Consider the following 21,003-nt stretch of genomic DNA (forward strand, 5'->3'; position numbering starts at 1 on the left):
TTGGTCCATGAGGTTGCTATCATTGTACATACCCCGGGGTCCAAGTACAGCCAGAGGTTGGGACTACTCTTATAATATGCAACTTGATTTTAGAACTTGATTGAAAAATGTTTATTATGTTTGCACAGAAAGGTGAACTCTTATACTGTACTTCACAATAAGCCATCCACTCACCAGCAGATTTCCTCTCCACTTGCAGAATGAGCAAATGCCTATCTAGTGAAAGACACAGTGCTAGCCCACTGGCAGCTTCATTTGGGTTGGTATGGAATTAGGGTTGCCAACTTTCTAATTCCAGAAAACCAAACACCCCTGCCCCAATTCTTCCCTGCCCCGCCCCTCCCCTTGCTCACTCCATCCCCCTTCCTTCGGTTAGGACCACAAATTATCACAGCTGCAACAGGTCTATTAAAGGCCCACTCCAGAAGCCCAAACAAATCCATAGAGCACAACCACAGAAATGCACACTTGTCCAGATACCTATAAAAAAAACCTGTAGAAACTGACTCCCACACCTACATGCAAATACACATGTGTATTCAAGTGTACACATCTAGCATGCACTAACACATATACTTCTATGTTATTTATTATTACAATTGTTGTTTAGTGCCTAGAGACCGCAACTAAGATCAGGGCTCCAGGATGGTAGGTGCTGGGCATACACATAAAAAGAGAGAATCTTCAACAAAGAGTTTATAATGTAGATAGACAAAGCTGGGGAGAAATTATGATACATTGGCTCTTCTGCAATTACTAGTCAACAACATTCACTTTTTAAGAAATAATACATTTCTTTTAGAGTTCCCTTCTCTTTTAAAAACTTGTTATGAAATGAATACACATACATTTTATGTCATCAATTTCTGTGTGTGCAAGCCAGCAAAGGGAATAAAAGTCAAGAGTTAGGCTGCAAATTTTATTCAGACAGGTATACACACATGCGGCACTACACGCACCTCCCTACACAAAGACACACAGTCACTTACACATATAAGGTGGAGTGTTTCACACAACACTGCTACTTTTCAGTTAAGCCTAGAAACTCCAAGTCAAGAATAGAAAAAGCCATCATCATCAACTCAGTGAGAACTATTGATACATCAATTTTTTCGACTTCTGGGAATGGGGAGGAGTTTAATGAAGACACCATACACCAAAACTATGGACTGAAAGGAAATGTGGTGGGAGAAATGGGAAGTTAGGGAAAAGCTATGTGCTGTTTCGGGGGAGTCTGTCTGTACAACTTAAACTCTGGTTGATATTGTGGAGCTGTTGATATAAAAATTGCTTTATTGTAAAAGGTATTTGTCTACAAGGATGTGGATTCGGTCATTGGTGGTAAGGCTATATCATATCTCTGCCAGACCAGGAACAATGGTGGGTTGTTAGAGCTCAATGACTGAGTATTCAAAGTGAAGCACCCTGGGATAATGGGTCTGTTCAAGCTATGAGAAGTCACTTCCTCCTCCTGCCTGAAGGAAGGGAGGAAGTGGAGACAGTGGAAAATTACCAAACATAGAACAAAGAAGCAGACATGTTGATGGGATATATGAACTAGGAAGACTCAGAGATACACATAGAAACAGGAAGCACTGGGCAGGAGAGAGCAAGGGCATGGACCAGTCAAGGACAGAGAAGGCAAGCTGGGCTGAAAGACTCCATGAGAAAAAAGGAACCCAGCACGTACCAGCCTGATGAAGCAGGAGACCCTGCCTGCCTACCTGAAAGCCCTAAGAATCCCCAAGGAAGGGTTAGCTAGTGAGCAGACTTGTGGTTAGGATGTTACAAGTTTTCTAAATGATTTGCATACTTTTTGTGTGATTACATAAAAGAGCAATGGTGTTAGAATTCTGTGCAAAGTGTCTCTGTGTTATACACATTACATCTACCTCATGTCTCCTGAGAGAGTGAAACTATAACCCAGAAGGCTCATACCTTATGTGTGATTATGGGAGAGTGTATGTTTAAGTTACTTAGCTGTATTGGGTGTCAGCATTTGTTCTGGCTACTTAGGTGTACTGGGTGTCAGCATTCCCTATGCAGGTGGGCTGAGGGACTCTTTTTGTGAAGGGGCAAAAAACTGAGGCGTGATGCATATCAAATGTTCCAGAGAGACCAAGGGAGGAAAGAGTGCTGCAGTCTGCTGAGACCCAGGGAAGCTTAAAATCCCTGGGGATCCAGAGGTTTGGATTCCCCTCACAACAATCTGGCACACAGCAGGCAAAGGGAGCCCAACCAGAGCTATGACAAGCTAGGTAAAGGAAGAAGATAGCTGGTTAAGCGACTGTATGTTGCTTGTTTGCGAGACACAGTGAAAACAATGGGCTAAACCCCTCCCTTGTTTATACCCATGCTGTATGACTGTAAGGTCAGAATTTCAGTGTGGTCATCATCAGACAGAGGAGAGCTACCGAAATTCTGTTTTTGCAGTGGCATCAGTATAAACTGAATCCAGAAAGTTAGCAAGCGAGATAAGATGGCAATTTAGATCAAGTTTGAAATAGTTAAGAGGAGAACAAGAAAATATGCCAAAACCATATTAGTTCAACATTAATTTTTAAATATGTTATGAACTTCTACTCCTGGTGAGCAGGAAGTGCATATCTCATCACCCCCATCCAGTAACTGGATGCTGACACATACCAATATTGCTTTTTATTTTGTTTTCTACAGCTCAGAACTCAGTGAATAAATTTGCTGCTTGAAGGAATCTAAGCAAGTGAGTGTCTTTTCTGAAGATGGAACAGCGAGCCAGCAGGCTCCCAAGCAGAGGTGCTGCCAAAGAAACTTGAGAGTGAAGCTGCTGAACTAAGATCAGAGATGTATCCTTAAGCAGAATTTATTCCCCAGTGAGCACCAGCTTTTTTAGCTCATTACCGTTTCTGAATAGTAAGTGTATGACAAAGACTTCAGTCACAATAACTGTTCTAATATGGTACAGTACAGTTGATCCAATTGAAGTTATTTTCAACCAGTTTAGAATAAAGTGCTCTACCAGGCCATTAGTAACAAGAAGAAGTGGGGTAAATCTTACTAAATCCATTGGTAGGATTGGCACTCAGAATTGAAAAAATAAATTCCTGGGTCCAGGTCCTTGTTCCCATTATACCTTATCTAGACTGCTTGTGAGTCCCTCACATTAAAGGGAACCCCCGGATATTATAGAGCTGGTAGAGAGGTTCTATGCCATCCTTCTTCACACCCCCTAACACAGACGGTGTGATCAGGGGAGTCTGTATGGAGGTTGCATCTCTGTACTCCAACTATTTCTAGCTGCCAGATCGTAGGACCATGTGCAACTACGCATACTTTAAAACATCCTCAAGGCTGCTCTAAATTATGGTGGGGGCTAGAAAATGTTTGCCCCCTCTGTCCTATCAGTTCAATTGAATATGTCCTGGCTACTGCACAGGATCTAGTGTTTGGTGGAGTTTAGATGCACTGAGATTGGCTGAATATCCTGAATATCTTTTTATCCACTCAGGATCAAGCATGTATTCTGAGAGGGAAATGAGAAGAGGAACATTTAAAAAGAAAATATTGCTCACTTTTCCCTATAGTTGACAGGCTAAAGTCAGTGTGGGGTCTCAGATGAAAGCGGTTGTATGTTTCCCAATAGATTAACACTTGAAAGTTTACAATCTTGATGTAAATGAAAGACTCTACATATTCTTAAAACTTAAAAGACATTGGACCATTTTCTCAGCTGGTGTAAACTGATATAGCTCCAATGAAGTCACTGGAATTATGGTCAGTAAAATCATCATAATTAATCTTTAAGGAAAGGGGGGAAATGTTGAAGTTATTTAAAGAAAAGTTTAGAATTCTAGCTAAATTTAACTTAAAAAAAGATTGATTTTGGGCAACCCATTGTGACACAGTACAGCCTGGAGGAAGATTTGTGTTTACAATTTAAAGACAAACATGGAGAAAAGATGTAGGGATGGGGTGGTAAGGAGATGTACCATAGTTTTCAGAGGGAGTATAAGCATACACTATGCTAGTCCCAACTAGTATTTTTTAAAGATATTTGATTATATATTTAATATGACTAAAACTTAATGTTAGGGTGGTTTTGGGAGGAAGGAAGCTTGGGTTGAAGTGTGGATAAGGAAGGGACTGTTGGAATAAGAATGGAGAGTGGGTAAAGGGAGAGGGAAACTACAGAGAGAAGGGATTATGCTTTGACTATCCGTCACCTTTCCATGGGAAAAAAATAACTCACCGTAAAACTTTTATTTAATGAAATCATTTAAAAAGAACATTAATTCAAATCAAACTTTCTTAAAGGAAAAAAAATCTCAGTTGAAAAATCAGAAGGAGCATGGAGTTTGTTTCAGACACCAATGGGCAACATACTCTTGAGAAGACTTGGACTTATTTACATTTTAAAACTGAGAATTCCAGCTGACTGAGTGACCAAACTGAAACACTCAGATCAAATACCGGACTAAGCCCTGGTCTACACTAGGAGTTGAGGTCAAATTTAGCAGCGTTAAATCGATTTAACCCTGCACCCATCCACACGACGAAGCCCTTTTTTTCCGACTTAAAGGGCTCTTAAAATCGATTTCCTTACTCCACCCCCGACAAGGGGATTAGCACTGAAATCAGCCTTGCCGGGTCAAATTTGGGGTACCGTGGATGCAGTTAGATGGTATTGGCCTCCGGGAGCTATCCCAGAGTGCTCCATTGTGACGGCTCTGGACAGTGCTCTCAACTCAGATGCACTGGCGAGGTAGACAGGAAAAGGCCTGCAAAATTTTGAATCTCATTTCCTGTTTGGCCAGCATGGCAAGCTGCAGGTGACTGTGCAGAACTCATCAGCAGAGGTGACCATGCAGAGCTCATCAGCAGAAGTGACCATGATGGAGTCCAAGAATCTCAAAAGAGCTCCAGCATGGACCAAACGGGAGGTACGGGATCTGATCGCTGTATGGGGAGAGGAATCCGTGCTATCAGAACTACGTTCCAGTTTTTGAAATGCCAAAACATTTGTCAAAATCTCCCAGGGCATGAAGGACAGAGGCCAAAACAGGGACCCGAAGCAGTGCCGCGTGAAACTTAAGGAGCTGAGGCAAGCCTACCAGAAAACCAGAGAGGCAAACAGCCACTCCGGTCAGAGCCCCAAACATGCCGCTTCTAAGATGAGCTGCATGCCATTTTAGGGCGTTCAGCCACCACTACCCCAGCCATGTTGTTTGACTCCTTCAATGGAGATGGAGGCAACATGGAATCAGGTTTTGGGGACGAGGAAGATGATGATGATGAAGTTGTAGATAGCTCACAGCAAGCAAGCAGAGAAACTGGTTTTCCTGACAGCCAGGAACTGTTTCTCACCCTGGACCTGGAGCCAGTACCCCCCGAACCCACCCAAGGCTGCCTCCCGGACCTGCCAGGCGGAGAAGGGATCTCTGGTGAGTGTACCTTTTAAAATACTATACATGGTTTAAAAGCAAGCATGTTTAATGATTAATTTGCCCTGGCATTTGTGGCTCTCCTGGATGTACTCCCAAAGCCTTTGCAAAAGGTTTCTGGGGAGGGCAGCCTTATTCTGTCCACTATGGTAGGACACTTTACCACTCCAGGCCAGTAGCACGTACTCGGCAATCATTGTCGAACAAAGCATTGCAGTGTATGTGTGTACGTTCTTTATCTCTCTGTGTTATCCTCAGGAAAGTGATATCATTCATGGTCACCTGGTTGAAATAGTGTGGTTTTCTTAAGGGGACATTCAGAGGGGCCCGTTCCTGCTGAGCTCTTTGCCTGTGGCTGAACAGAAAAGTTCCCCGCTGTTAGCTACGGGGAGGGGGAAGGAGGGAGGAGCTAGCCACGTGGTGGGGGGAGGCAAAATGCGACCTTGGAACGAAAGCACATGTGCTATGTATGTAATGTTAACAGCAAGGTTTACCGTGAAAGAGTGTACCCATTGTTCTATAAAATGTGTCTTTTTAAATACCACTGACCTTTTTTTTTCTCCACCAGCTGCATGCGTTTCAAGGATTACAGGATCTTCTCCTTCCCAGAGGCTAGAGAAGATTAGAAGGCGAAAAAAACACACTCACGATGAAATGTTCTCTGAGCTCATGCTGTCCTCCCTTACTGACAGAGCACAGATGACTGCACGGAGGCAGACAATGTTAGAGTGCAGGAAAGCACAAAATGACTGGGAGGAGAGGTGGTGGGCTGAGGAGAGTAAGTGGTGGGCTGAAGAGAGGGCTGAAGCTGAAAGGTGGTGGCAGCATGATGAGAGGAGGCAGGATTCAATGCTGAAGCTGCTGGAGGATCAAACTAATACACTCCAGTGTATGGTTGAGGTGCAGGAAAGGCATCTGGAGCACAGACCGCCACTACAGACCCCTGTGTAACCAACTGCCCTCCTCCCCAAGTTCCATAGCCTCCTCACCCAGAGGCCCAAGAACGTGGTGGGGGGGCCACCGGCCACACAACCACTCCACCCCAGAGTATTGCCCAAGCAACAGAAGGCTGGCATTCAATAAGTTTTAAAGTTTTAAACTTTTAAAGTGCTGTGTGGCCTTGTCCTTCCCTCCTCCACCACCCCTCCCAGTGCTTCTCTCCTCCACCACCCCAACCGGGCTACCTTGGCAGTTATCCCCCTATTTGTGTGATGAATTAATAAAGAATGCATGAATGTGAAGCAACAATTACTTTATTGCCTCTGCAAACAGTGATCGAGGGGAGGAAGGGAGCGTGGTGAGCTTACAGGGAAGTAGAGTGAACCAAGGGGTGAGGGGTTTCATCAAGGAGAAACAAACAGAACTTTCACACCATAGCCTGGCCAGTCATGAAACTGGTTTTCAAAGCTCCTCTGATGCGCACCACGCCCTCCTGTGCTCTTCTAACCATCCTGGTGTCTGGCTGCGCGTAACCAGTGGCCAAGCGATTTGCCTCAACCTCCCACCCTGACATAAACATCTCCCCCTTACTCTCACAGATATTGTGGAGCGCACAGCAAGCAGTAATAACAGTGGGAATTTTGGTTTCGCTGAGGTCTAACTGAGTCAATAAACTGCGCCAGCAGACTTTTAAACATCCAAATGCACATTCTACCACCATTCTGCACTTGCTCAGCCTGTAGTTGAACAGCTTCTGACTACTGTCCAGGCTGCCTGTGTACGGCTTCATGAGCCATGGCATTAAGGGGTAGGCTGAGTCCCCAAGGATAACTATTGGCATTTCAACATCCCCAACGGTTATTTTCTGGTCTGGGAATAAAGTCCCTTCCTGCAGCTTTTGAAACAGACCAGAGTTCCTGAAGATGCGAGCATCATGTACCTTTCCCGGCCAGCCCATGTTGATGACAGTGAAAAATCCCTTGTGATCCACCAGTGCTTGCAGCACTATTGAAAAGTACCCCTTGCGGTTTATGTACTCGCCGGCTTGGTGCTCCGGTGCCAGATAGGGATATGGTTTCCGTCTATGGCCCCACCACAGTTAGGGAATCCCATTGCAGCAAAGCCATCCACTATGACCTGCATATTTCCCAGGGTCACTACCCTTGATATCAGCAGATCTTTGATTGCGTTGGTTACTTGCATCACAGCAGCCCCCACAGAAGATTTGCCCACTCCAAATTGATTCCCAACTGACCGGTAGCTGTCTGGCGTTGCAAGCTTCCACAGGGCTATTGCCATTCGCTTCTCAACTGAGAGGGCTGCTCTCATCTTGGTATTCATGCGCTTCAGGGCAGGGGAAAGCAAGTCACAAAGTTCCATGAAAGTGCCCTTATGCATGCAAAAGTTTCACAGCCACTGGGAATCGTCCCAGACCTGCAACACTATGCGGTCCCACCAGTCTGTGCTTGTTTTCCGGGCCCAGAATCGGCGTTCCATGGCATGAACCTGCCCCATTAGCACAATGATGCCTGCATTGCCAGGGCCCATGCTTTGAGAGAAGTCTGTGTCCATGTCCTCATCACTCTCGTCATCGCGCTGACGTCACCTACTCGCCTGGTTTCGCTTTGCCAGGTTCTGGTGCTGCATATACTGCTGGATAATGTGCGTGGTGTTTCATGTGCTCCTAATTGCCAAAGTGATCTGAGTGGGCTCCATGCTTGCCATGGTATGGCGTCTGCACAGAAAAAAGGCGCGGAACGCCTGTCTGCCATTACTCTGATGGAGGGAGGGGCGACTGACGACATGGGTTACAGGGTTGGCTTACAGGGAATTATAATCAACAAAGGGGGTGGCTTTACATCAAGGAGAAACAAAAACAACTGTCACACAGAATGGCCCCCTCAACGATTGAACTCAAAACCCTGGGTTTAGCAGGCCAGTGCTCAACCCACTAAGCTATCCCTCCCTCTGGTATTTCAGGCAGGACTTCATTGAGGGAGGGAGGAAGGGGGGAACAAATGAATACAAAACAAATCTGGTCTATTTCTTATTTTGATCCACTCCATCTATCTTTTACATCTTTGGCTGGCAGCAGACGGTGCAGAAGGACTACAAGCCATCCACATCTCCTGGCTGCTCGGCAGAAGATGGTGCAATAGGACTGCTAGCCATCCACATCTCCTGCCTGCTCACCATAAGATGGTACAATAGGACTGCCTTCAGGACTAAAGAGAATGACCTGGTTGAGTCACTCCTAATTTAGTCCCTGCACCCATATCTTCCCAGGCGCTCCTGTCCAACCTTACCAAGGCAGCCAGGAGCACCTCGGACATGATGAGGATGGTTTTCAGGCCTATTGCACCGTCTGCTGCCACAAGGCAATGGGTTGCTGCTGCTGTGTAGCAATGCAGTACTGCGTCTGCCAGCACCCAGGAGACATATGGTGACAGTGAGCTGAGCAGGATCCATGCTTGCCGTGGTATGGCGTCTGCACAGATAACTCAGGAAAAAAGACGTGAAATGATTGTCTGCCATTGCTTTCACAGAGGGAGGGCCTGATGACATGCACCCAGAACCACCCGTGACAATGTTTTTTGCCCCATCAGGCATTGGGATCTCAACCCAGAATTCCAATGGGCAGCAGAGGCTGCGGGAACTGTGGGATAGCTACCAACAGTGCAACACTCCGGAAGTCGACGCTAGCCTCGGTACTGTGGAAGCACTCCGCCAAGTTAATGCACTTAATGCACTTAGAGCATTTTGTGTTGGGACACGCACACTCGAAATTAGAAAAACAATTTCTAAAAAAATGACTTCTATAAATTCGACCTAATTTCATAGTGTAGACATACCTTTCAATTTTATGTTACTTTTTGAAGTACATATCCGTTCTTCAGTTAAATCTTCCTTTTGTCTTCCTAGGAACTTTGCTTGGTTATAACCATTGTCATTATTGTCAGGTACAAAAATGACCAGTGTGCTCATTCTACTTCTATAAGTGTGAACTGCAATTTTTGTACCTGACAACAATGACAATGGTGATAACCAAGCAAAGTTCCTAGGAAGGGGCAGGGGAGAAGGAAGCCAGACACAGCTACAGCCAGCCCTGACCACCAGCATTACCACACAACTCCCGGTCCTCCAGGCTTTTCCCCCTTTCCCGCCCACAGTCCCTCACTCAACCTCCTGCCATAGCTCCCAAATAACCTCCCTCCCACAATGCCCCACCATAGCTCCTCAAATCACCCACCTCCCCTCCACTTTCTCCCACAGCCCCCCGTCCCCTGCCATAGACCCCCCAAATAAGCACACTCCAACTTCCTTCTACTTCCTCAAATTCTCCCCAGAACCCCACCCAAATCCCATAAAACCTTCTGCGGCCATTGTCCCCTACCCATCCCACCTTCCTGCCACACTAAGTCCCCAAATTAACCCAACCCTTCACATAACCCCCCAAACACCCCCATTAAGCATCATGCCAAAACACTTCCCCAAGCCCATCCTCCCCTCCCAAAACCCTCACATGCCCACTACCAAACCGTCCTCCAGCACTGCTCACCATTCCTCAGGAAACCCATCCATTGAAACCTCTCCTACTTCCCCATTGCCAAACCAATTCCCTCCCTCCAATCACCTTATTCACACCTGTCCCCTCTCCCCCACTCCATCACCCCATACACCCTCCTCTGTTGGCCCCAGCTCCCAAGTCCATCAGAACCAGATCCAGTCCAGCTCAGCCCAACTGCCCCCAACTCCAAGCTGCACCTACTCCCTCTTCCCCTGCCTGGTAAACCAAATCCTGTAGCAGACTGTGACCAGCAAGGAGCACCAGCAACACCAGCCTCCTTCAGCAGTGGAGAGCTGCACCCTATTCTCCCTTCCAGGACCAGCGAGCCACTCGCTGCAGCAGGCTGCCCTCCCAAATGCCAGTCCCTGTCCAAAATTGCTCGCTCTCTCTGGACAAATCGAACAAAGATAGCAACAACAGCAGCAGCAAAATGTCTCTGGATGCAGGGCTGATCCAGGGCTCCCCCTTGGCTGACAGCAGCTGCTCACAGTCCCCATCCCAGTGGCCCGCCTCACAGTGCCCTTAACACTACCATCCTCTTCTGAGCCCTTTACTACATGTCCCCTTTTTACCCATGCTACAAGAACAATAGCAATTTTGGGCACAGAAACCTGTTTTAAATGGCACTCCACAGGTGCTGCATTGGTAGTGGAGACAGTATAATTTGAATCTTCTCTAAGTTCAAATTTCCTTCACCTCCCTTCACTACATCATTCTCTAAACTCAGACTTCTCATCTCATCTATCTCTAATATATATCTTAAATGCTGCTGCTAAAATCTCTCTTCAGCCATTTCAATCATGGTCACATCCCTCTTTTAGTGGTTTTCTCTCTCCTCCCACAGCAAGTTCAAGATGCATCTTCTCATCTTCAAGGCCGGCACAACTCAACTCCACCTGCATCTCTGCTCTAAGTTCCTCCTACTTCCCTTCTTTATGCTAATGCTCTTTATAGGTTTTCCTCCTGATCATCCCTTTCTTTATCCTTCCTCCCCTCTCCTTAGTCTGTCTTCCAAGCTACAATCTGTGCTTGGAATTCCTCCCTTCTCCTTTTGTGCCTGATGGCCTCACTATCTTCAACAGAAAGTTGCTGACAACAATTTTTTTCTTTAAGCTTTTCATCAGTAACCCACTATCAAAAATCCACAGTTTGTTTTGTTTTAAAAAGAGCCAACAAACCTGCACTCCTATCAGATTATAACTTCAACCTGTGCATTGTGTGTCTGAATCATAATGTCCAGATCTAATTTACATTTAGTGAGCAGGGCTGGGGCTGTGTTTGTCTGTGCTCACTAATTCAAGTACTTTGCATTCAACAACACCTTCCACTCGAAGGTCTCCAGGTGCGTAACAAATGTTATGAGCAGTTGTCCAGCCCTTACTCCTGTTCGTGGGCATACAGAACAATGAAACACCCTGTATGAGTAAATGTTTATGAGTGAGAGTAAGGTTTGTATAATTGTGCCCAAATGAATTAAGCCTCACAGCAACTTTGAAGAGTAGGGAGGTAGTATTATTCCTGTTTTACAGATGAAGAGAGCTACTCAAGAACAAATTGTGTCAAACCAACCAAATAGCTCTCTTTGACAGGGTAACAAACCTTGTGGATAGTAAAAAGAAAAGGAGTACTTGTAGCACCTTAGAGACTAACCAATTTATTTGAGCATGAGCTTTCGTGAGCTACAGCTCACTTCATCAGATGTATACTGTGGAAACTGCAGCAGACTTTATATACACACAGAGATCATGAAACAATACCAGTTTCCACGGTATACATCTGATGAAGTGAGCTGTAGCTCACGAAAGCTTATGCTCAAATAAATTGGTTAGTCTCTAAGGTGCTACAAGTACTCCTTTTCTTTTTGCGAATACAGACTAACACGGCTGTTACTCTGAAACTTGTGGATAGTGGGTGTAGTGGGGGGCCGTGGTCTCCTGCCCTGACAGACGGGCGAGACCCACGACCGCTCCCTGGTGGGCAGAGCTGGGACACCCGCAACTGCCCCGCAAGAAGCAGAGGGGTGGGACAGGAACCGGAATTATAAAAGGCAGGCCCTTCAGCTCAGTTGGAGGAGAGATGCCAGAGGAGCAGGATGTCTCCCTCCCACTGTTGGACCCTGAACTGGACAGAGACCGCCCTTGTGCCAGAGACCAGAGAGACCGCTGGAGCTGCCAGAGGCTGGGAACACCGAGGAGCTGTTGGGGCTGCCACTTGCTGTTTACCCCAGCAATAAGAGTGACAACCTCGGAACACAGGTACCCCCGGCTGGGAGTGTAGGAAGGAGCCCAGGGAAGCCAAATAGTGTTCAGCCGTGTTACTGACTGCAAGCCGGCCCGTGTGTTGCGGCCAGATTTCTCCGCTGATCCAGTGGCGGAGCACTCCGCCACTGTTAGGGCCCTGGGCTGGAATGCAGTGGAGCTGGTGGGCCTGCATCCCTCTACATCTGCCACCTTACCCCTGGGGGTGGCAGCCTCCCCACCTTCAAGCCAAGAAGCCTGCATTGATCTCTCGCCCACCTGAACTAGGACGCCTGGCATTTTTGCTGACTGTCCCACCAGAGAGATGATCCCCCTAGACTGCTGACTGCAGGCCAGAGCCATTAACTGTTTGCTGCCCCACCCTGATCGTGGGCCCCGCGCATATAGACCCTCTGCTGCTCAGCCTGACTGCTGGCCAGAGCCATTAACTGTTGGCTAATTTCCCCCTGAACTGAGTCACTCCAGAAGCATTGTAGTGAGGAGGCGTGGTCTCCCACCTTGATGGATGGGGAGAGAGTCATGACCACCTTTCGGGGGAAGTGGTACATGTGGTGTATCCTGACTTTAGTAAGGCTTTTGCTACTGTCTTGTATGAGCCTATCATAAACAAACTAGGGAAATAGAAACTAGAAAGAGCTACTATAAGGGGGATGCATAACTGGTTGGAAAACTGTTCGCACAGAGCTGTTATCTGCGGTTCACAGTCAAGCTGGAAGGTCATATCAAGTGGGGCCCCACAGGGATCAGTTCTGAGTCTTGTTCTGTTCAATATCTTCATCAATGATTTAGATGATGGCATAGAGAGTACACTTATTAAATTTGCAGACAATACCAAGCTAGAGGGGTTGCAAGTGCTTTGGTGGATAGTATTAAAATTCAAAATGATCTGCACAAACTAGAGAAATGGTCTCAAGTAAATAGGATGAAATTCAATTAAGGACAAATGCAAAGTATTCCATTTAGGAAGGAACAATCAGCTGCACACATACAAAATGGAAAATGACTGCCGAGGAAGGAGTACTGCAGAAAGGAGTCTGGGAGATCATTAAATGAGTCAACAGTGTAACACGGTCACAAAAAAGGAAAAAAAAAGCAAATATTGTTCTGGGATATATTAGCAGGAGTGTTGTAAGCAAGACACAACAAATAATTCTTCCAGTCTACTCAGCGCTATTAGGCCCCAACTGGAGTATTGTGTCTATTTCTGGGTAACACATTTCAGGAAAGATGTAGACAAACTGGAGAATGTCCAGAGAAGAACAACAAAAATTATTAAAGGTCTAGAAAACATGACCTCTGGGGCAAGAATGGAGATTGGGTTTGTTTACTCTGGAATAAAGAAGAGTGAGAGGGGGCATGATAACAGTTTTCAAGTACATAAAAGGTTGTAACAAGGAGGAGGGAGAAATATTGTTCTCTTTAACCTCTGAAGATAGAACAAGAAGCAATGGGCTTAAATTGCAGCAAGGGAGGTTTAGGTTGGACATTAGGAAAAACTTCCTGTCAGGGTCGTTAAACTCTGGAATAAATTGCCTAGGGAGATTGTGGAATCTTCATAACTGAAAATTAAGAGCAGGTTAGACAAAAACCTGTCAGGGATGGTCTAGATAACACTCAGTCCTGCCATGAAGTCAGGGGACTGGACTATATGATCTCTTGAGCTCCCTACCAGTCCTAATATTTTATGATTATTAATTAATTGGTAAGTACCAGAGTCTTATTCACCCTTACACTTATTCACTCTGGCCCCAATCCAAAGCCCATTGACTGCAATGGGAGTCTTTCCATTGTCTTTAGCGGGCTCTGGATCAGACCACTTGAGTTGTGCCTTGCTCCCTAAGCATTTCAATTGAAAATGGACTGTTTGAAGACTGACGTGCTGCTCAGTGTGAACAAGGGTATCAGGATCACACCTTAAGTGCCTAATAGGTACTCTATGCTGTACAAAATACACAGGAAAGATGATGTCCTGCCCTGTTTCATGATAAGTGGAACTGGAATTGGAGGGTCCATGTTCCCTGGAGTTACTCTTTTTAACAAGACACCAGTGGAAACAGGGAATGCTGGGGAATTAGGCTGGAAGCAACTCACCCACATGGACAGAGCAATCTACAGGTTTTAACAAAGTTCCCTTGTTCATCTTAACCTGCATTCAGCTTCACTCTTTGCAAATAAAACATGGGACAGCGTCTGAACTGATTTCTTTGAAGTGCAGTACCTGGCAGCATGAGCCATGGCTCTCTCTCTCTCACACACACACACAGAACTATTGCTCCTCAAAGCAGAATGAAACTGGGGAATTACACAGGTTTCTCATTAGACACCAATCTGAAGGGGTGGGGGGAACAAACCCCTATGTTACTGCCCTATTCATACTGCTTGTTATGCCCAATTTTGTGGGCTTGCAGACTCCCTAATTGGGGACATTATAGTTTGCAGCTTTTGGGATCACCACCTGCAGGAGTGGCTAATCTGGGAGGACAATTCACATTAGACAGGGGGCATTTAGTGGAATCCTCAAGAGAATGGAGGAAAGAGCTAGAAGACACAATACCCACAGAAGTACATGCCGTGAGAGAACAGGAAAGGAGAGCAAGTGGCCAGGGTTCTATACCCTGAGTGAGATGCATTTACTGTGGGAGACAGCAGGAGTGGATACAGGAGAAGTGTCCTGCATTACGACTGCATTGCAAGAAATGCGGCAAGTTGAACCACATTAGCAGTGTGTGCAAGAGCAGATGATGCTGTCAGAAAGACTCAGACTTATGTGGGAGGTGGGGGAGGCACAACAGACAGCTATGATTATATCATGACTCTCTTCTTGATTCCAAGAGCACATCAGGTTCAGAGTGTGGGGACAGGAAAGCAATAATGGACAATATCAATCTCTGTGCATACAACGATTTTAACAGGGAAACACGCTGTGCAATGTCAGCTGGATAGTGGGGCCTCTTGCAGTGTGATTCATTGGGTTGAATTGGACTACAACACACCCATTACAAAGACCAGGTGCAATCTAATTATGTACAATGAAAGCATAATGCAGCCCACAGGAAAATATGATGTCACAGTAACTGACCTGAAAAACAACAGACGGTACCAACAGAAGTTTGTGGTAATACACACCAGCCCCTCCCTGGAGGTTGTCCATCTGCATGGATCAAGGTAAGATCCTGGAGAAGCCCCTACATACAACGGGGCACCCCCCTGCTCCTGTCTTCCTCTGCACACACAGACGGCTTGGAGACTCTTTGCTTGTAAACATTACATATGGTATATTGCCAGTGTTCCCCTGTCACCTTCACAGCACTGTGCAACACCTTAGCTACAACAACATATAAACTCCCCAGCTCCCGCATTTAGACAGAGGATAGAGATGGGGGAGATCGCTCCCTCTGAGATCTCTCTTGGCTCTGGCTCTCAAGCCAGCGACCTAGACAGTCTCTCTTCCCCCTTAGACTTCCTTAGTATTCTTCTCTTCCCTGAGCACTTTAACTCTCCCCAGACCATTCCAATCAGGCACAGTTTTGCCCATCAGGTTTCCTCCAGGTGATTAACTTGATGATACAGTGATCAGAGTGCAGGCACAGATGCTCTTGCCCAGTACTCTACCACAGAAGGTGAAGGGGGTTATGGTAAAGAAGCTGAATGAAACAATGACAGAAAACTACAAGCTTTTCTACAACTTAGCAGGGACAAGAACATAAAACTCAACCCAGGGGAAAAAAAATGACTCTAACAGCGTGAGGTGAAGTGCACTGGACATCTGCTCATAGCAGAGGGACAGGAAGCATATCCCAACAGGATCAAGGCAGCCAGAGATGTGCCAGGTGTGGGTGTAAAAGGGATATAATACTTCATAGGAAGGATATTTTTTCTGTCCACACCTGGCTTCAGTAGCAGAACCCATCTGTCAGCTCACAATGCAAGATCTTGTTTAGCGCTGGGCAGGTCCCCAACAACAAGCATTTCACACACTGAAACAAATGCTAATGGATGCTTCTGTCAAAAGTACTACAATACAGGACAGCCATGGGCATGCCAGTGTGATGCATAGGAGAAAGGACTGGCTATAGCACTTTTGCAGGAGCAGCCAACCACTTATCTCAGCAGAGCCCTGTCAGAATTGGATGAGTGGTACGCCTAAATAGAAAGAGATCTTCTGGCTGTGGTATTTGGAGTGGAGCTATTGCTTCACTGACCACCCAGGAACAGAGCAATCTGACCACAAATCCCTAGACACAATCATGGCAAAGCCCCTTATTAGTGTTCCAAAGAGACTGCAGCTCATGTCCATGTGCCTCAAGCACCGCCAGGTAGAGATTAGATACTGTCCAGGACGACTACCAGTGTTAGCTGACACCCTGAGCAGTGCATATTGACCCATCCTCAGCGAGCTGGGGGAAGAGGATCAGAGCACTGAATATATAAAAATGCTGCATGATCTCCCAATTTCAACAGCAAAGCTGATAGGAAATGAAAGAGGTGACAGAAAATGACACCCAGCTACACAGGGTCAAGAGAGAGATTCTAGCAGGGTGGCAAGGACGCAAAAGCCAAGTATCAGTATGAGCAGAGCCATATTTTCAAATTAACGATGAGCTGAGTGTTCAGGGTGGAATCATTTCTACAGCAGAGCTGTTGTTCCCGCCTCATTATGTAAGGATGTCATAAAAAAAATATATGGCTCATACTTGGGCATTGATTACTATCTTAGACGGACTTGAGTGCGTGTTTACTGGCGAGGAATGAATACACAACTCTGCTCCTTGTGCGATAACCACCAACAGAAAGAGACTCTGTTACCTTGTTACCCCATGAGCTGCCCACCTGACCATAGTAAAAGGTGGGAGCGGACTTGTTTACCTCCGAGGAAAAGCAGTACTTGATTACAGCGGGCTACTATTCGGATTTTTAGGAGGTTGATACCCTCCTAGATACAAGAAACAAACTAGCGATTGGCAAACTGAAGGTTCACTTTGTGGGCATTCTGGACACTGTATTCACTGACCACAGACCCCAGTTTGTCTGGGAAGAATTAAAGGAATTTATACACAAATAGGAGTTTGACCACCACACCTTCTCCCCAGCATAGACATAGAGTAATGTAAAGCGAAATCAGCCATGAAAATGGCTAAGAGACTGTTACATAAAGCTGTTTCTTCTAGTTCAGACCCCTTGTTAGCATTTTTGGCACACAGGAATACCTCATCACAAGAAGGGGATGCAAAAGAGAGGGGTGGGGGAAGAGTCCAGTTCAGGCACTGATGGAACAAAGACCAAAACCCTGGTATCAATGAGGGAAGACCAGTTCCAGTGAGCAGGATGGAGTTACCACTGAGAGGAGATGGTCAACAACCAGAGAAAGTAGGTACTAGAGTACTGCAAGTCAGCCAAGGACCTACCAGCCCTGTATACAGGCACTCCTGTGAGGGTCCAGCCATTATAGGGACATCAGAAGGAGAGGACTGAAGCAGTTGTGAGGACTGCAGTGGAACCCAGCCCAACTGATCTGAAGAAAGAGAAGGCACTTGTGAGAAAGCAGCCAACACCCAGAGAGAGCTCACAGAGGTCATCTCAGAACAGAGACAGAGAACCATCCATACTCCAGAGAGAGACAGTTTGCTATACTCAGAGATAGGTGACAGGGACACAGAGATAGGTCACCTATTGAGGAGACCAAACTATCCCAAAGACTAAGGCTGTGTCTACGCTTCCACTTTCAGTGCTAAAACGTCAGTGGTTCAGGGGCGTGAAACCCCCCACCCAGAGTGACAAAAGTTTTAGCGCTGAAAAGCACCAGCATAGACAGCGCTTCATCGCTGGGCTCCGCACTGCCGGGGATAAAGCCACCATCCCTCATTTGGGGTGGTTACTTTTTATCACTGGGAGAGCTTTCCCTGGAGATAAAATGTCACTACACTTCCCATGTCACAGCGCTGCTGCGGCTGCCCTGTAACGCAGGCAGTGTAGACATACCCCAAGTAACCATCTGTGGTAAAGTTGAGACTCCAACTCAGGCAACCTCTGGCCTAGGAGACAAAGGGTGGGGATCTGGGCATCAATTATTTGTTTTTAATGCTAATGTTAAAATGTTTGCAAAATAGGGAAAATGTATTGTGGTCAGTGGAACTGGGTCCATAGAAGGACCGTTACTGGCAGGACAGAGTGGAACAGGTAGAGCGGACACTCAGGCATCCCCAGAATACCAGACAGTCTGCTACTTCCAGGAATGGCATGGATTCACACCCTCCTGCGTGACCTCGCACGCACTGAGAAAAGTTCTGACTTTGGGTGTTATCTATTTTTATTCTAAGTTCGTATGCCTTTAAAAGCATGAATCAAATGATTATGTTAATTTAAACTGCCTTGTGCTAGCGCCTTATTGACTTGAAAGATAAAGACATGTAAATGATATTCCAGCACCTTGGTGTTGCATTGGTTGCATTAACAATTCTTTTGTTATTCAGCAAGGGAAACAGTGGCAGATCAATCTAGAGTACAAAGCTGCAAGTAAAAAGGAAGAGCAGTAAGTACCTCATTAGCAATACTGTGCTACAGGTGTGTCTGAGACCCCACAGACTTCAAGCCAAGTGTTCAAACAGGTTATGCCGAACGGATGGCTAAATAGTTCTGATGAAAATCTCTCTTTGATGAAAGGTGCTAGAGTTACAGGTTTCTAATTTTGCCTACAGTAACTATCTCTGTCTTTTACCATCCAATATAGTGCACTTCTCTCTCAAGTCAGTATCTTCAAGGTACACGAAAGTTCTGAAACAGTGAAATTATAAAATAAGGGCCCCTGCAGTAGCTGCTCACAGTTTGTAGATTGTTAAAGTGATTGGATGTATCCATTTTAATGACAGGGGAAGATCAGTAAAACAAATAAAAAGAGATACAGGAGAACATATTCTGTACTGTTGATGGTGAATCAAGCCCAGGAAATTTAAAATATTATTTGTATATATTAGTCTGTGGCTGTACCTTAGGCCAGACTGCAGGCATTTCTCTTTCATCTTCTCTACTCATTAACTTTGTGAAGTGCCTTAAATGGTATAACAGAGATACCATAAAGGAGAAGGGCCCAATCAGCTCCCACTTGCCTTACTCACAGAATTAGGTGTTGCTTGCATCAGTAGGTCACAGTATTTTAAATATTACTTAAAATATTACCAGTACTCCTCATAAAAGCCCAGTTCACTAGGAAGTCCAAGTCCTTGTTTTAAAATATGAAATACCTAACTTGTTTTCCCCTGCAAAGAGAAACTGAGGGAACTGGTCTCTCAGTTCTCCCCTATAAGCACATCTCTTTAATCTGAAAAGCACTGAGAAATAAATGGTTCAAAGATGCCGCTTTACCCTTATTAGAAGTAAGAAAATGGGGTAGAGGTGTGATTGAGATGAGATAGATGGTTTACCCTATAGAACAAGTCTCTGAGATGCTATACAGAGTCATTATTCTGGCAGTGACCCCCAGAACAATTCAATAAGACCCCTTATCTAAGGGTGTGAGGATATGAAGGTGTGCATAATACCAACAAGATTTGCTAAATGTATTTACTAAAATTCAGCTTAAAAATAAAGTAAGAGCATTAAAAGTCATTCCACAATTTTCTTTCTAGGAAAAGAGAGAAAGAAAGCCAGAAAGAAGCTTACATGATAGACGCTAGCCATAGCATGTGGCACTCAGATACCACTACAGTGGTGAATGCAGAATAAAAACCTACATAGAACAGAATTCATTAATAAGAAAAAGAAAGTAAGTTTCTTTTTACTTATTTTACAAATTCCTTGCTTTACTGTCTATCCTATAGTCCTAAACTGGGTAGAACTTGCAACGAAGTCACTTAAAAGAATGATAGTGAAGGGGGTGAAGGGACTTGGGGGAATATTTTAGAGAAACAGGAACTCCAAGTGGTCCTTTTCCTGAATCTTTGTCTAACTCACTTGGCAGCAGTACCCATCCAAGGACAAGGAAGGATTTGTGCCTTGGGGAAGTTTTTAACCTAAGCTGGTAGAAATAAGCTTAGGGGGTCTTTCATGTGGGTCCCCACATCTGTACCCGAGAGTTCAGAGTGGGGAGGGAACCCTGACATGAGCCATGGCTGCAGAACTTTCGAATGTGGAAGGCCACCTTCCATGAACTTTGTGCAGAGCTCTCCCCTACCATGCAGTTTCTAACCATCAGAGGAGTGAAGTTCTGGAATAGCGTTCCAAGGGAAGCAGTGGGGGCAAAAGACCTATCTGGCTTCAAGATTAAACTCGATAAGTTTATGGAAGAGACGGTATGATGGGATAACATGATTTTGGCAATTAATTGATCTTTAACTATTCATGGTAAATAAGCCCAATGGCCTGTGATGGGATGTTAGATGGGGTGGGATCTGAGTTAGTACGGAGAATTCTTTCCTGGGTATCTGGCTGGTGAATCTTGCCCACATGCTCAGGGTTTCAGCTGATCGCCATATTTGGGGTCGGGAAGGAATTTTCCTCCAGGGCAGATTGGAAGAGGCCCTGGGGGGTTTTCGCCTTCCTCCGTAGCATGGCGCACAGGTCACTTGCTGGAGGATTCTATGCACCTTGAAGTCTTTAAACCATGATTTGAGAACTTCAATAGCTCAGACGTAGGTGAGAGGTTTATTGCAGGAGTGGGTGGGTGAGATTCTGTGGCCTGCATTGTGCAGGAGGTCAGACTAGATGATCATAATGGTCCCTTCTGACCTTAATATCTATGAGTCTATGAGTCTAAGTAAAGGAACATAAAATATTCAAACACTCACCATTCATACTGTCTCTTAACTAAACATGTATATGTAAA

The 21,003-nt window shown here is 45.5% G+C and overlaps 1 protein-coding gene across 2 annotated transcripts; it reads left to right on the top strand.

Annotated features, from left to right (window-relative positions):
• Positions 1-2,685: 2,685 nt before the first annotated feature.
• On the top strand, positions 2,686-6,613 carry LOC125632279 (uncharacterized). 2 transcript variants are annotated; one of them, XM_048840171.2, is made up of 3 exons: positions 2,686-2,892; positions 4,294-5,420; positions 5,989-6,613. In XM_048840171.2, exons 2-3 carry the CDS (start codon positions 5,198-5,200, stop codon positions 6,369-6,371), a joined length of 606 nt encoding a protein of 201 aa, XP_048696128.2. In that variant the 5' UTR covers positions 2,686-2,892; positions 4,294-5,197; the 3' UTR covers positions 6,372-6,613. The 2 variants fall into 2 exon arrangements, with proteins under 2 accessions (XP_048696128.2, XP_074980864.1); XM_075124763.1 differs by lacking the exon at positions 2,686-2,892 and adding an exon at positions 3,692-3,753.
• Positions 6,614-21,003: the final 14,390 nt, after the last annotated feature.

Source organism: Caretta caretta, chromosome 2, assembly GCF_965140235.1.
Source record: "Caretta caretta isolate rCarCar2 chromosome 2, rCarCar1.hap1, whole genome shotgun sequence".
NCBI classification, from domain to species: Eukaryota; Metazoa; Chordata; order Testudines; family Cheloniidae; genus Caretta; species Caretta caretta.